Source organism: Lepidochelys kempii, chromosome 6, assembly GCF_965140265.1.
Source record: "Lepidochelys kempii isolate rLepKem1 chromosome 6, rLepKem1.hap2, whole genome shotgun sequence".
NCBI classification, from domain to species: domain Eukaryota; kingdom Metazoa; phylum Chordata; order Testudines; family Cheloniidae; genus Lepidochelys; species Lepidochelys kempii.
Genome location: NC_133261.1, coordinates 88,435,985 through 88,451,659, shown reverse-complemented (window position 1 = coordinate 88,451,659; position 15,675 = coordinate 88,435,985). Strand labels below are relative to the sequence as shown.

The 15,675-nt window shown below is 43.7% G+C and overlaps 1 protein-coding gene across 1 annotated transcript; it reads left to right on the top strand.

The window, feature by feature from the left end:
* The first annotated feature begins 3,859 nt into the window (after positions 1–3,859).
* On the top strand, positions 3,860–5,511 carry NKX2-8 (NK2 homeobox 8). Its single transcript, XM_073350692.1, has 2 exons — positions 3,860–4,022; positions 4,979–5,511. Exons 1-2 carry the CDS (start codon positions 3,860–3,862, stop codon positions 5,509–5,511), a joined length of 696 nt encoding a protein of 231 aa, XP_073206793.1.
* The last annotated feature ends 10,164 nt before the right edge of the window (positions 5,512–15,675 follow it).

Sequence of the window (15,675 nt, the reverse complement as noted above, 5' to 3'; positions counted from 1 at the left end):
AAAAAGAACAGGAGGACTTGTGGCACCTTAGAGACTAACCAATGTATTTGAGCATCAGCTTTCGAAGTGAGCTGTAGCTCAGGAAAGCTCATGCTCAAATAAATGTGTTACTCTCTAAGGTGCCACAAGTCCTCCTGTTCTTTATTCGATACAATACATCTTTATCAAAGAGTCTGATCTCGCCATTTGCCAAATGCCCACCGATTAGCAGGGTTGTTTCAGGGAACCGACACCTGCAGACGTTAAGAACTTCTGAATGGATATGTATCTCGGTGGTTTAAACGCTCATAAAAAAGTATTCCAGCTGAACGTGGAACTCTGAGATAGGAGACATTAAAACTAAGGGAGAGAGAGACACAGAATTTAAAATGTATCCAAGTAGATCCCAATCAAAACAAGCCACAGCACACTTGAGGTTATTGCATTTTCCTTTGAAACCAAATATTCCGAAGAGATAACAATAGGTAGGTATATTAGACGGTTCAGCGGTTATAAGGGGACCGTTTCTTGTGCTATTTGAGAAAAACTCTCAGAGTAAGAGCAAATATTTGATGCTGAAGAGCTCTTAAGTCTTGAAGAGTACCATTTACTTATTTCTACACAGCAGCGTGGGCTCAGGATGTTAAATAGATTAAAAGGCTAAGAGAGGTCACTGAAGTAGAGACTTTCTTTCTCTCACTCTGACTTTTTTCCCTTACAAAGTTTTTTACACTTTCTTTAGAGGGTGCTTGGCAAACTTCATTTCAGAGCCACCTTGACTACAGTATAAATTTGTGCCTCTGTGAACTCCAAAAAACCCCAGCGCAGTAAGAATATGTTTGCATACGAGATACGAATAAGTAACTTTTCGGTGTCTTTTATTTGGGGGGCCTTTACAACTCCAATTCAACCTATTGCCTCACTTCATTGGGACTAGCACCACTGGTTGCCTCTGTATGGCCCCAGGGCCCGACATATTAAATATGCTTTTGTTATAATCTCATTGCTTTGTTTGCAGAGGGATCTGAATCCATTACAAACTACCAGTAAGCTGTTATCAGTCATAGCTCGGGAGCGCCACAATACAATACACATTATACTATACATACCTTGTCGAGTGCAGTTTATGGATCTCCGCTGGGATTAAAATGATTAGGAGATACAGGGCCACCTATCCCTGAATGAGTCGTTGCATGGAGGGAAAGCAAGGCATTTCAATTTAATCTCATTTAAAAAGACATAACTAATAAATTTGTATGGACTAGGCTGCAGTAGACGGAAAGCAGAGTCGATAGTGGTTCAAATCCCATTGAACCCTATTGAAAACCATGACAACAAGAAACAAGCTCCGATTTATCCCGGAGAGTTAAAGAACATTGTGAGGAGGCGTCAATCACCTATTATTCCAGATCTGAACAAATGCAAAATCTTGACTGGAACAAATGCTTCCAACAGGTCCAGGACATAGGGCTACATTTCCCCTTTGTTCACAGGCTAGCAGTTGGCATGTATTTGTGTTCCCCTCGGTCCGACCACCCAGGACGTTTGGGAGGCTGATCTTGGAACAGGGAAGATAACTACTGTCACCAGGCACGCTTGATAGGTGGCTCCAATAATCATGGCCTGGGAATCTTTTATATGGAGCCTGTCCAGTCTCCAAGAAATATGCAGGAAGTTGGCCAAAGGGAGCTGTGGGCCCTGTTCATCTAGCCCACAAATCTGTCAGATATAAATCTGTCTCCTTCCCTTGCCATTATCGCTCTGTTTACATTTTCCCTATCAAGTGCAACTGCTTCCAGAAGCCATACCCAGAGCAGTGGGGCGGGGGGCCGGGGGGTTAATATCATGGGTACTGGTGCATTTGTTTGGTGTGTATACAGGCCCATTTGAAACGTTACAAGCGAGAGATTAAACTAGTATGTAAATATGACCGTGTATGTTTCAGAGGCATAACCCGGAACACACTTTTTAACCCATCTGGCCGTTTGTACAAAGTTTGTTTGTACTTTTGACGCGGTCCAAATGAAAGGAGCGCTGCTTGGGAAAGCGAGGTGCCGCCTGGCCTGTAAAGGGCTCCTGTTGCCTCTGTTTACCAGGAGCCAGACTTGCACGTTTATTTCTATAGGGCTCCCCGTCCTGGGTGCGACACCAGCTCCAGCGGATGGGGCTCGCTTGGAGATAAGCTCGCCCTAGGCAGGGAGAGCGGTTTGTGACTCACATCCGCCTGGGATTGCTCTGGCTGGGCTGCGAGCCACCATCACTTGGTTTGAGGAGATGGAAATACGGGGAATAATCCCACCGATTTAAACTAGAAGCACCGGGGTTGACCCCCAACTGGTGAACATCGATTATTTATGGCTCGATCATGCAGTTCAAGGCCGACAGTCTCAGGCCTATAATATTGCTGTTTAACGTATGAAAAGCTGACCCTCAAGTGTCTATCAAAATACCAGTTTGCACGAATTAGACGATGCCCACTGGCTTCACTGGGACCCGTGAAAAGGCTACATTGAATGGACATGTGGAAAGGCTACATTTGCTTCCTACCCTGAAGCCTTCTCAAGGCCTGGCACATTGAAGTCGATTGAAAACACCCTTGGTGACTTCAGCCTGGCAGGGTGGAGGCCAGAGAAAATTCCCAAGGCACCAAGTTTCAGAGTAGCAGCCCTGTTAGTCTGTATTCACAAAAAGAAAAGAGGGACTTGTGACACCTTAGAGACTAACCAATTTATTTGAGCATGAGCTTTTGTGAGCTACAGTCCACTTCATCAGATGCATTCCAAGGTAGCAAGAGTGGGACACACAAGAGGAAAGTCGAGCTGGCCGATGCAACCGCTGCGTTTTAGTGCCGCGCCCTGCCGCACAGTGCGGAACAGACCTGCTTCGGAGCCAGCGTTTGCTCCTGCGCTTGTTTGGCCCCGTCCCTTTTACACTGTGTCCATCTGCGACAAACCACCCCCACTCTGCGCCTGCTTGCTTCCCTCGCCTCCCCAGCGGCAGGCGGTTCGGTCCCTGCAGCGCCTGGCTTGAGAGAGCAGACCTCATAGCACTGCATCCTCACATGATGCTAAAAATAGCGCATCGCTTTCGGAACTGGCTATTTCTCGGGAAAGGTTTTGCCCCCCCCCCCCCCAGGTTTACACGAGCCCCTGGGAAAGCAGGAGCAGCCAGCCAAATCGATCCCTGAAGGGAGTGAAGCCCTTTCCTGGAGCGAACCCCTTTTTCGAGTGGAAACAAACGGCTGGAGGTGTGAAACAGCCCCCAGTGGCTTAGCAAAGCTGCCAGGGGCCTGGGGGCTAGCTGCATGGGCTGCGGTGAGGGAGCCCAATGAAGGCCAGGAATAAAACCAATAATGAATGAACTCCTGCCTGGGGTGGGGGCGGGCGGGGGGCTGGCCAAGCTCTGGGGATGTTCCTGCGCGTAGCAGGGACGGTGGGGGCGTTGGTGGTGGATGGAGGGGGGCGGTTGTTGGTCGCCACATACCACCCAAGATGTTATTCACTGCTAACAATTACCATTATCTGTCCCCACTTTGGGCTAATCAGACAGAATATGTAATGATGAAGCCCGTTTCCTGCTGCTGTCTTTGGGAGGTAACGGGTTATTCTCTCGGCGGGGTTACACCTACTCCCATTAGAGCTTTAGCACTTGACTAATTCAGGTACTTAGCATCCCCCAGACAGGGACGGTCTGAAAGCGGGCAGTGTTTGCAGCGGCGAGGACTGTTTATATAAACAGGACACCTCTGTAAACGACACTAATATTCGGGCTTCGGCTGGGATGGAGCCAGCATCCCCTTGAGTCCGCAGGTTCCCGAGTAGCTTGGCGCAGTTATTTCCTAGCTCCGAGGGAGTCTGTGGCAAAGGCGACCGACCCTACAATGGCCACAGCTGGCAGGATCAGTTTTACGGTGAGGAGCATTTTGGATTTACCGGAGCAGGATGCTAACAACATCAAGCAGGACTCTGATCGCCACCCGTCAGAGAAGTACGCCAGCTCGCCGTACGGGGAATGGATCGAAAGCGACAGAAACCATTATCTGTGTGAGTATGAAATAAACAGGACATCGCAAGCGTAAAATACCTTTTTACCGGGGCCAATCCAACACTCCGCAGGAGCCAGTCTGGACTTCTTGGAGAACAGTGGTTGAATTGCGGCAATAAAACAGCAGGAAAATACTGACAACACGCTTAAGGGCATATAGGTAGAGTTAATGAGATCTGAAGATATATCGGTCTACCTGTACGCATATATATGTATGTAAATGCTCACATATATACACACCATAAGCTTTAAAGTTTATCAGAATTGTCCTTCTCTTTCCTTGCTGCAATTCTATCTGTAGTGGAGGGGTTCCAAATCTAATAATACACGTGCTCCAATTTTCCATCTGAACCCATGTACAAAATAGAAACAGTCTGTAGCCTGATAGGATCCGAGTGTGTAGAAACACGCATCTACACAAGTATCCGTGTATTTATTATTAAGCTGTAACTTTTATAGATTGTGTAAGGTCTGTGCATGTATCATAAAAAATAACGTATCACCCCGAACCATGCTTCGGAGCTGCAGAAGAAAAGAGATACAGGAACAGCAGTTATTGAAAGAAACATGATAGCTGTTACAATAACCGTACGGCATACCGATATACAGATTATATGAACCTCTGCAGGGTTTACATATTGTACATACTGTATACAGAGATTCGATCTTGCACACGGTACAGCTATGGCACGTGGAAACGCAAGGCAATCCGATCTTTTCGGTTTAATTTGTTCCCAAATCGGGATTTTAGATAGAATCTCCTGATTCCTATCAGAATTCTTTGGGGCTTTTAAACAATGGTGACTTTCACTGTTCTAATCAGAATGTCCCAAGAGCACCTTGCTCACACCAGCATCCCTTCCCCATCTTATCTGGGGGGCTACAGGTACCGGATCCTGCTGGTGGCGGCCACTTGCTCTCCCTCTAACCCTGCCACTGTTGTTGCTGTCCCCAGCTTCCGATGAGAGCGGTCCAGAAACGAGTTTACCCGATTCCACCCAAAGATCGCACCCGCCCCACGGCTCGGAAGCCGAGAAAAAGAAAAAGAGGCGAGTGCTCTTCTCCAAAGCACAGACGCTGGAGCTGGAGAGGCGGTTCCGGCAGCAGAGGTACCTCTCGGCGCCGGAACGGGAGCAGTTGGCCCATTTGCTCAGCCTGACCCCCACCCAAGTCAAGATCTGGTTCCAGAACCACAGATACAAAATGAAAAGGGCTAAAACGGAGGGGTCCTGCAGCACCGAACTCCCCCAGCCCCCTCTGCTCAGGAGAGTCATGGTGCCGGTGCTGGTCAGGGATGGCAAGCCGTGCCAGAGCTGTACCCCCACCCCGGGAGCGGCGGCGGCGCAGGACAAGCTGGGCTGCAACACACAAACTGCGTTCGCAATCCAAGGCTACCAAACCTTCCAGCCCAGCTCCGCCGCTGCCCTGAGCCTCTTCCCGGCCTACCAGCACTTAGCACACCCTGCCATCGTCTCCTGGAACTGGTGATGCTGCCTAACCTTCCTGAGCTAAACTGAGCGGGGTGGGGCGAGGGGATCAAGAATCAAGCCAATTTCGTTGCCCCAAGCTCCTAAATCAAGATTCTGGGATGAAACTGCAGGTGGATCCGCAAGGGAGGCGAAGCCACATCAGTGTGGACTGGTATTTGGGACGCAACCTAGGGCTGTTTTGTTTTCTTAAAGCACGTTGTGAGCATGGCTAGCCAGGGATGTGTTTTGTTTTCCTTTCGGGGCATCCGTTTTAGAGGGTGGACGAGAAAGGGATAATATTTGTAAATCCTATGCGACTCCTGTTGCCATGCGAAAAGCTATGTGTAAAATAAATACATACAATAGTGGTTTGTACCTAAAATAGTTTATTTTGAAATAGATTATTCTTCCAGTGACTAATAAACCGATTTTGGGGGGCAAATAAAATCCACCAGGACAAGTGTCTTTTTGAACATTCGCGCTCACCTTTAGCTTCATTGTTGTGTGATGAAGAGTAAGATTCTCTTAAATGTGCTAAATAAATTACATGTTTGTCATTATACTTGACCCTCACGCTCCAGTAACACACAAAGTTTGCTACAAACACCTAACTTTAAACCCGATGACGTTATTATACCTGACCCGCCAAAAAAATCCCTTTTAAAATTAGTCTGTTGTACGCTCACTTGGGGCTTTGTTGGTTGGTTTTTTTTTGTTTGTTTGTTTTGGTTTGGTTTGGTTTTTTTTTGGTTTTTTTTTTGGAGTCTAATGAGGTCTCATGTTGCTTTGATGTATTAAATGCTTGTTATTTCCCGATTAGGTTTTTATCGATCTCTGTTTCCAGCTACAGAGTATGATACCTACTGCAATTCAGCCACGTTTGCACGGACATATTTTTAACCAATTTCCATCAATTTTTTCGAAACAGGATCCAGGCTAGAGCGTCTCAGCATTTCAAGCAAATCTTCAGAATTATACTTACAGCTCCCCGTATATCTGTAATATTTTTAGTCGGCAAGAATGACCAAAAATAAGTACGCGTTCCTTCGCTTCATGTCCCTTTGCTAACCACAGATTTGAAAATGCCTTTTAAGGCCAAACGAATACATCTTATTGTAACATACAAATGGCTTGATGCTATTGGATTTATTCATTTCAAACACAAGCAGTTGCCCCACCAGGAATCTTGGGAATATTAGCCCTGTCCTGATTCAGACAAAACTCCCTTTTCGCTTCACCCGGAGCTTTGTCTGAGTAAATGGCCCAGAAGGGACCCATACGTCTTGCACAGAAAATAGAGACATATTTGACGGAGCAAGATGCACGTCGTCTACACACGTTGCCTGAGGCTAGCTGCCAGAGAGAAGAGCTTCACATCAGAGCCGCCAGAGAAGTTAAAATGCGTGGCTGTGGCTGTTTACCCCTAAAACCTCTCCTCTTTGCTCTGCCGATGGACAGTTGTAACAGGGTCAGTCTTAATTTTAAAAGAATCGGCACTGGCAAGCTAAGGGGGAATTAAAGTGCAATTTAATTTGTCCAAGTAGAGAAGAAGGGGTATGGGGGGAGGGATAGCTCAGTGGTTTGAGCATTGGCCTGCTAAACCCAGGGTTGTGAGTTCAACTCTTGAGGGGGCCATTTAGCGATCTAGGGCAAAAATTGGGAATTGGTCCTGCTTTGAACAGGGGGTTGGACTAGATGAACTCCTGAGGTCCCTTCCAACCCTCATATTCTATGATTCTGTGTGGAAACAACTCACCCCCCCCCCCCCCACACACACACCTTATCTATCTTTTTAAAACAATTGGCCAGTTTTCTCCTACATGGGTTCCGCTTACCATGATTTCAAACTCTGTCAGCTCTTACACGAAGGATACGTCACCAGGGAGGCTGCTCAGTTAATACCATTGTAGCAAGGGGATATGGCAGGATTTACCAGTGTGAATGAGTGAAATGATTGTTTTCCCCACAAGCATTGGTAGACAGGAGCAGGATCCAGCGGTCTTTAAGCTAAATACCCATTGAAATAACAAACCCACCAACCGAAAATCATTTGATTGATTTAAAAATGCTAGATGCGCCTTAAAACGTCTGCAGACCTGGACCAACCACCTGCTGTCGGTGTCACTCCGAGGCTGCAGCCCTCCCAAACACCCGCTCGGTGAGGGCAGTTATCTGCATTAAGCGCGGCACCGCGGCAACTTTCCAGCAGAGCGATACGGTCCTAGAAGCGGCGCCGATTTCGCTCAGTGTGGGATTAATTCTGATCCTGTGTGTCTGCTTTGTCTAACCTAAGAAGCGCCCGGTGAGGTACCCTATAGGTCCCCCATTCAACTCCACTCTTAAGTCAACGGGGGTCGAACCACTGACTTCGACTGAGTGGGATCAGGTCCCAGACTCGTTTTCTAGCCCTAGCAGGCTTTGGATGAAGAAATTAGCCTCTCAGGAGACTTATTTTCTGATTTCCAAGCCGCGCCCGGCCCCCTCTCTACTGGCACTTCTCCTTGGGAGTTGGGCGGCGAACGCCCCCTTTCAATCGTCAGATCAGCGGTTTGATCATCTCCAAGCCCCTGAAAAGATGCACCGAGAAAAGCCCACAAACCCCGCTCTGGGCCCAGCCCGCAGGGAGGAAACGGGTGCGGCTGGTGAGTTCAGGACGTGTGGCGGAGTGAGCTGCAGAGTGCGGTGCAGAAGGGCTCGTGTGGCCTGGATGGAGCACATAGGATGGCCCTGTCTCGTCACCTGTTTTCCCCCCTCTCTTCCCTCCCTCCTCTCCCCACCTCCCCCCCTTTTTGTCTCAGCTGCTGGCCACCTTGTCTTCCATGTGGATGGGGTTATCTTAGAAGAATCTCCCAGAGAATGGCTCCTTAAACCTCCTTTTGTCTTGGGAGTTGAAAAGAGCATTGTTATGCTTGAAAAGGACCTAGACAAAATCCGCACTGTTTCGATTCAGGACTGTTTAATCAGTCCCTAGTGACAATTTTATGGGTTTTAGGCAGGACAATGGTATCTTTTAAAACCTTGTGGCCTTCATGAAGACAAAGGGCTCGAATTTTATGGGCTTACAACTCCAATTAGAACAGTGCCAATGTGTATGGGAGATTATCAAATTTGTATCATAAAACCCCTTTATAATAAATGATTGCTGGGGGGAGGGGAGAGGGGCAGAGGCTTCAAGCAATAGACTTTGTCAAAGGTATGTTTGAAACTGCACATGGTGTTTTACATTTTATCTCTCAGCTACACAATTCTGTAGAACGAGCCGATGTGAAAACGGAACTATTTAGTTATCTGAAATGAAAAAACCCAGAGAGGGCACCACTGAAATAATCGATCCCAGAGCCCATTCCCTTGACACCTAGGGCCTTCTCTTTATTTAATTCGACGTTCAATGTTCTTCTAAGGTAGACATCACACAAGCATTAAAGTAGCTCCTATAACTTTGCTGACCTTTATATGATCACTATTCATTAGAAAGCCTAACTTGGCTATTTTAGGACAAAATTCCTGTGGCAAAGTGGAAGGGCTGCTTTATTTATTTATCTCCCTTTGTGTCACAAACAGACTGCAGTGGAGTCATTTAACTAATGTATTGTCTTAAATACGCACTGGGTGCACATAAGATATAGGTTCTGTGCAACATTAAACACGGTAAAAGTCTCAAATTAATAGGGAAGGCATAATTCACAGATTATTAAAGGGAATGGTACAAGGTTGCATGATTTGTGGAAGTGAATGATGGTGATGGTTGCACAGTGAAAACTTTAAAGGCAAAATGTAGTGTAATAAAACAGCATTTAATTGCTGCATCTAATTAAAAGCAGGAATAAATTACAAAAAAGAAAAGGAGGACTTGTGGCACCTTAGAGACTAACAAATTTATTTGATCATAAGCTTTCCTGAGTCTGTGACACAAAGGGAGATAAATAAATAAAGCAGCCCTTCCACTTTGCCAAAGGAATTTGGTCCTAAAATAGCCAAGTTAGGCTTTCTAATGAATAGTGATCATATAAAGGTCAGCAAACTTATAGGAGGTACTTTAATGCCTGTGTGATGTTTACCTTAGAAGAACATTGAACTTCCAACTAAGTAAAGGGAAGGCTCTAGGTATGAAGCATGCATCCGATGAAGTGAGCTGTAGCTCACGAAAGCTTATGCTCAAATACATATGTTAGTCTCTAAGGTGCCACAAGTACTCCTTTTCTTTTTGCGGATACAGACTAACACGGCTGCTACTCTGAGACCTTACAAAAAATAGGCATCTTAAATGTAGTGAAGAGGAATAATATATATATATATATAAAAAAAAAACCACACACCACTCAAGAAGCCATCAACTTGATAAAAGGATAAGGTTGGAGACTGACAAGAAAGGAGTCTCCTCCTTAGAAAAAATTTGAAATCAGAAATTTTATATAGTCACTGTAAGGAAAATTCTATATTGTGTTAATTGCTAACTTAACCAATGATTAACTCATCTTTTATATATGTAGATAGTTGTAATTAGATGGAGAGATGTAGATCTGATTTGAATCTTTCTCCGCCTTCCAGTGTTTTCTAATAGGAAAGTTGATGATGCTTTCAGTCTTATTCTGCATCAGACTTGGCCTCTGCTGACAGGTAAAATTAAAATTCCAACTCTGCATGCAGAGAAAAAGCTAGCTGCCTATCTGCATCTTTTAATGACTAAATACTTTAAAAAAATCTGGCCCTCAGATCAATTGCTCTCTCAAACATACGTGCAGTCCCACTGAAATGAATGAGTAAACGTGGCAGAATCAGGCTTTTAATGGTGATACTGAATCAGTAGGTGGTATTGCTAAAATCTTCAGAAATCCTTCTTGGATATTTATTCTCATTTAGCTCTCTAAGGGCCCGATCCGGCTCCCATTGAAATCACTAGCAAAACTTACTGACTCTGGACTAGCGCCGGAGGTATTACAACTCACTAGAATTAACCTTCCAAAAATGTAGAATCGTTTTAAATGTGCACATATATTATTCAGCGCAGATCTCTTGGTAGGGTTTATTACAGCATTATGTATTTGTCTGATTATGTATGTGGCTATTAACAGTCTCTGGCTGCATTCTCAATCCATTTAAAACACCACAAAAGATAAAAAAATGACAATGGTCACCTCCAAAACAGAATTCCTCAACCCACAAAGGAAACTCACTACCCTTATCACTTGTTTGGGGAAAGCTCCAGTGAATAGGTTAGTCTCGCACTATGTCTTGGTTAACAAACTCAGACTTTGTTATGAATGAAGCAAATTCCAGAGCTGAGGGCTCTCCACTAACTTCCCTGCCTCCTGCTCCCTAGAGCTGCAACCTGAGGACTGTTAGGGAGAATATCCCAGCTGATCACAATTGCTAAAATGGTACTCAGGGAAACAGCAGGGCTTTGTATTGCATGCAGAAACAAACTGGTAACTATTGTAGTCTACAGAGGAGCCCAAGTCTTAAATACTCCAATTAAGTTATTTTGCAATAGCTTAAATTTCTGTGTAGTCTACAGAGGAATCCCATTCCACTAATCCAGTTTGGAGGTAATGAAACTGGGATAGCAGTGGTGAGAGCCACATCCAAAAGGTAAGGTAAAAACTCTTAACCAGACTCAAATAGGAAAAAGCATTTCTAGCTACTGCTGCTACTTGAAAATCCAGGAACAGCTGAGGATCCCATGAATTTCAGACTGAGAGCCTTATTTAACAGTGCTCTGACATCCCTTAACCTAGAGGCCAGATACTCTGTTTTCCTTCTCTTCTAGATGTTTCTCCTGACTCACCAGCATTACTTCCATTTCCATCTTAAATGCATTGAGCTTCAGTTAGAATGCTTTCTTCCAAGCTTCTGTCTTGATCAGACAACAGTAAAGCAAAGACCATGTAAAATCAGATGTAGATCATCTAGATCAGATGAAGGTCAGAGGTATAACCAAGTTCCATTGGAATCATTGATGCCATATCGGCTGGAACATTCTCATTTAATCACCTAGTGACTTTACTCATATTTTGCACAAAAGGGGCAATACAGAACTTCATCTGAGAGCAAATATATCAGCTGAGCAATCTTCCACAAGGGAAGGAATGGGGCCGACTCAAAAACATGAAACTGTAGTAGGAGTAATGTACTAGAGGAGACTGGATCAACAACATTTCTAACCAATGGCATTAAAAGCTGCTGACAGTTCACCAGGGACAACTAGCCTTTGTCCATCACTAGGCAGAGATCATTGACCTATGGGAGCATGTACCTTCTTGCCATATTCATACCTACACCTAGATTGACAGGGGACAAGAAAAATCAGAGTACTGTAGATAGATTACACCAGTATTACTTTTCCACAGCCTTCTTAACCATTTTCCCCCCAAACAGGAGAAGATTATATATATGACAGTAACTGGCAAAATTGTCAGTATCAAGAGTTTCTTGAGCAAGAGTTGGGAAAGCACTCATCTGAGTGAAGCCAGAACCTAGTCCTCCCATGAAGAGACAGTAACAATCTGATCCAACAAGAGTCCCCACACCTGTTTTCTTTTACTAGCAATGTGGAGAATGACTCCATCTCACAGGCCGTAGTCAGAAGATTTGAAACAGACACTCTTCATGAGCAAAACTGGGCAAAATCCACTGAGAAAAAAAACAAACCACTAGGTTTTCTATTTCACCAGAAAGGTCTCTTCTCACTGGAGTCAGATGATTTATCCAGAATCCTGATTGATCTTATTTATAGATAAACAACAGTACAGGAGTAAATCATTAGAAGAAAACAGAACAAAAGTACACAGAAGAAAGGAAGCAATAGGTAAGTAAAATAGTGTCATTCTCACTAATGTAGGAGGGGCAGGAAGTCCTTGGAATGTCCTTATCTCTGGAGTTCCTCACAGTGAGAAAATATTGACTCTGTCATTGACTGCAGGAGACCCAGATTAATCAAAATGTCCACTTCTCAGAACATTTCCACTGATTGGGACTTCACCGACAATATTGTGGAGGATAAGAAATCTTTCTTGGCCTTTACAAAAGCCATGGCATAGGATCCCAAAAATATTTCATGGCACTAGATGTTAGACTCCATATGTGACTACTGCTCTTTCCTTCTCAGTTAGTTTTTCTTCTGTTGAAGGTAACCTGTATACTAAGATGACCTGGGTACAAAAGGATGGAATGGATGCTTAGGATCTACTATATTTCTAATTTAGGACACACATTGATTGCAATATCCTAGAAAGCCAATAGATTGGACCTGTAAAATACCTGCAGAATTATTGTGTTCATTCTTACAGGTGTGTAGTATCTACTTTTATGATGGCAGTCCTAGTAATAATTGGAAAAAGATATTACAAATATATGTAATGTGAGTTTTTTTTAATACAGAAACTAGTCTGTCCATGACCTGAATATGTATTAAAGGGAAGAAATTCATCTTTCTATAAACTATATTAATGTGTGCAATTATATTATTTAATTTTGCTATATTGGACATTAATTTTGGTACAACAACATACTGTGTGTAGCAAATTTAATAATATCTTTCTTACACTAAAAGAACATTTGAAGAAAAGGAATCTACCATTACGGTATTTATTTTTTTACATTAGGTTAGTCACCAAATATCCCAATCACTTTTCTTGTCTCTTTCTAAAAATTGTAATCAAAACATTTTGATTGCATTGTTATGAGACATATCTACTGTATCTTTTTGTAGAGACTTGCATGGATTTTTTATTCCCTTTTACTAGTGCCAGTTTTCTATATGCATCAAATATCCTCTATAGCTACATCACATGCTCATACCTTTCCAAATATTCCCAGCAGAAGTGAAGTTTCCCAAACAGGTTGCAACTTGGTTTGGAAAGACGCCCACAGCTAGCAATATACCCTTCTGGAAGGTGTTGATTTTTTGCTCTTGTTTGTTTGCATGCATTCATGTAGAGCTGCCAACTGAACACTTCTGCTGTCTGCAGGACACCATATCCTTCTAGGATAGGTGGTCTACCGCTACTCTTCCAAAAACACATCTGCTGCTATTTTGGCAGAAATTGCCAGCTCGTTCTTGTTTTTTCTGTTTCCCAGCAGTTTCTCACAGATCATCTTGATGTTGTGTTTTCTAATGTCCCTGCACGCCCATTGCCTTTGGCACAACACTATGTACAATTGTAATGGTGACATTGCTATCCCTTTCTGTCTCTTAACTTCTCTTCTGCCAATCTCAGGGCATTTTGTTAACTTTACTGTTTAATATCTTATGTCACAATTTCTCCTCCCTCTTCTTCCCCTGCAGACATTTTCATGGTGTGTTTGTCTGTATTTCTTCTGTTAGAGGTAGAGAATTAAAGTTATTTCATTCTTCCCCTTCATTTGAATCAGGATCTTATACCTTACTATAGCTTTAGTCCAATAGATTTAACATTAACGTCTTTGATATTGTCTAATGTGACAATCAGGTGAAATTCATATCCCCATTGAATAATCTGCATGACCACTTCTACAAATAGCTCTTATAATAATTGTATGTTTACAATTATTTTAGCATTTGGCTATTGAAGAAATTAATTTACTTTTTTCCTATTTCAAAGTAATCTAATAGCTTGATTTTTTTTTTAAGTTTTCACATTAAAATTCAGTGATGATAGTGAAATGGTTCCCGTTTGGTAATTTAATAGCTCATCTAGGTTTGTGTATACTTCTAGCATTACTGGAATTCTGACTCAGCTGTGGTATCCACACTTCAAGAAGAATGTTGATAAATTGTAGAGGGTTCAGAGAAGAGCCATGAGAATGATTAAGGGATTGGAAAACATCCATTCTGGTGAAAGACTCGAGGAGCTCAATCTGCTTAGCTTGTCAAAGAGAAAGTTATAGACTGACAAGCCACCCTTTAAATACCTAAAGAAATTTGATAATGGGGGCTTTTCAGTCTACAGAGAATGCTATAACCAAATCCAGTTGCTGGAAATTGAAATCAGATAAATTCAGACTATAAGTACAGTGCAATTTCTAAAACACTAAGGGTAATTAACCATTTATCAAGGGTTGTGGTGGATGGTCCACCACTGGACATTTAAAAATCAAGCTTGGATATTTTGCTAAGAGACATTCTCTAGTTCAATCACAGTTGGACTTGAAGTGGGAATTAATTCAGGAAAGTCCTATGGCTTGTGTTATGCAGGAAGTTAACTAGATGATCACAATGATCCCTTCTGGCCCTTCATACACTCTTATGATCTCTAGGTGTCAGAATGGCCCCTGTTATCATCCACTACAAATTATGGCAGCCCCAAGGCTGCTCTAATTTATGCTGGGATTCAAACTGGTCACTGTCTGGCCCCTGAATCAGAGAACCACAAAGGTTACTTAAAACTATGTTGGTCTTCCATCCACTCCTTCTGGGCTGCACTGAGTGCAGGCTGAAAGCAGCCCAGCATCAGGCCCAGATGCTATAAGCCACCCACAGCTTAATTGCTTATTCATGAGAATTGCTGAGCACTCAAACATCCATTTGACTAAACTGTAACCCTTTAGCACTGGGAGAATGGAGCCACCAACCATCATGCTCTGTGGCTACTTATCCTCATCCTCTCCCCAGAGGAGTTGTCAATGCCTATCACTAGCCCCTATTGTTATATATAGGGCAATGGAGAGTCTGGAGAGTAGGGGAAATGGTGTTTCCTCCAACATACACATGTGTGCAAGTAGAATAAGTCTACAGAGCCAGTTGACTCATCTGAAGTAGAAACAAGGTTGCCTTGGGGAAATGGGGTGAGGCCTTTGAGCAAAAGGAAATTCCCCTTCCAAGGCAGCCCACATGAAAGGGGGTGCTTCAGAGTCCTCTCCATCCTTAAGCCACCAGCTAACTTTTTTTTTGCGGGGGTGTCTCTGGCTAGGCTTCCCACCCACCGACTTCTCCATGGGGATTACTGTATCTCCACAGGTGAGACAGGGAGTCAACATTCATGGAGAAAGAAGGATGTAGAGAGGATTTGTATTACCCCTCCAGCAGTTTTGGAAGATCCTACAGCAGAGCTGCACTGAGCAGCTTTACCCGCTCTTCTGGGGCAGCCAGATCAGCCCTGCTAATGTAGATTTCTCCCTTAGAAAGTGCCTCTTAGTCCCTCATAAAACAGGATAAAGATGTAGCCCACTGACATTGTTGGGAATTGTGGGTGCTAAGAGCATATCT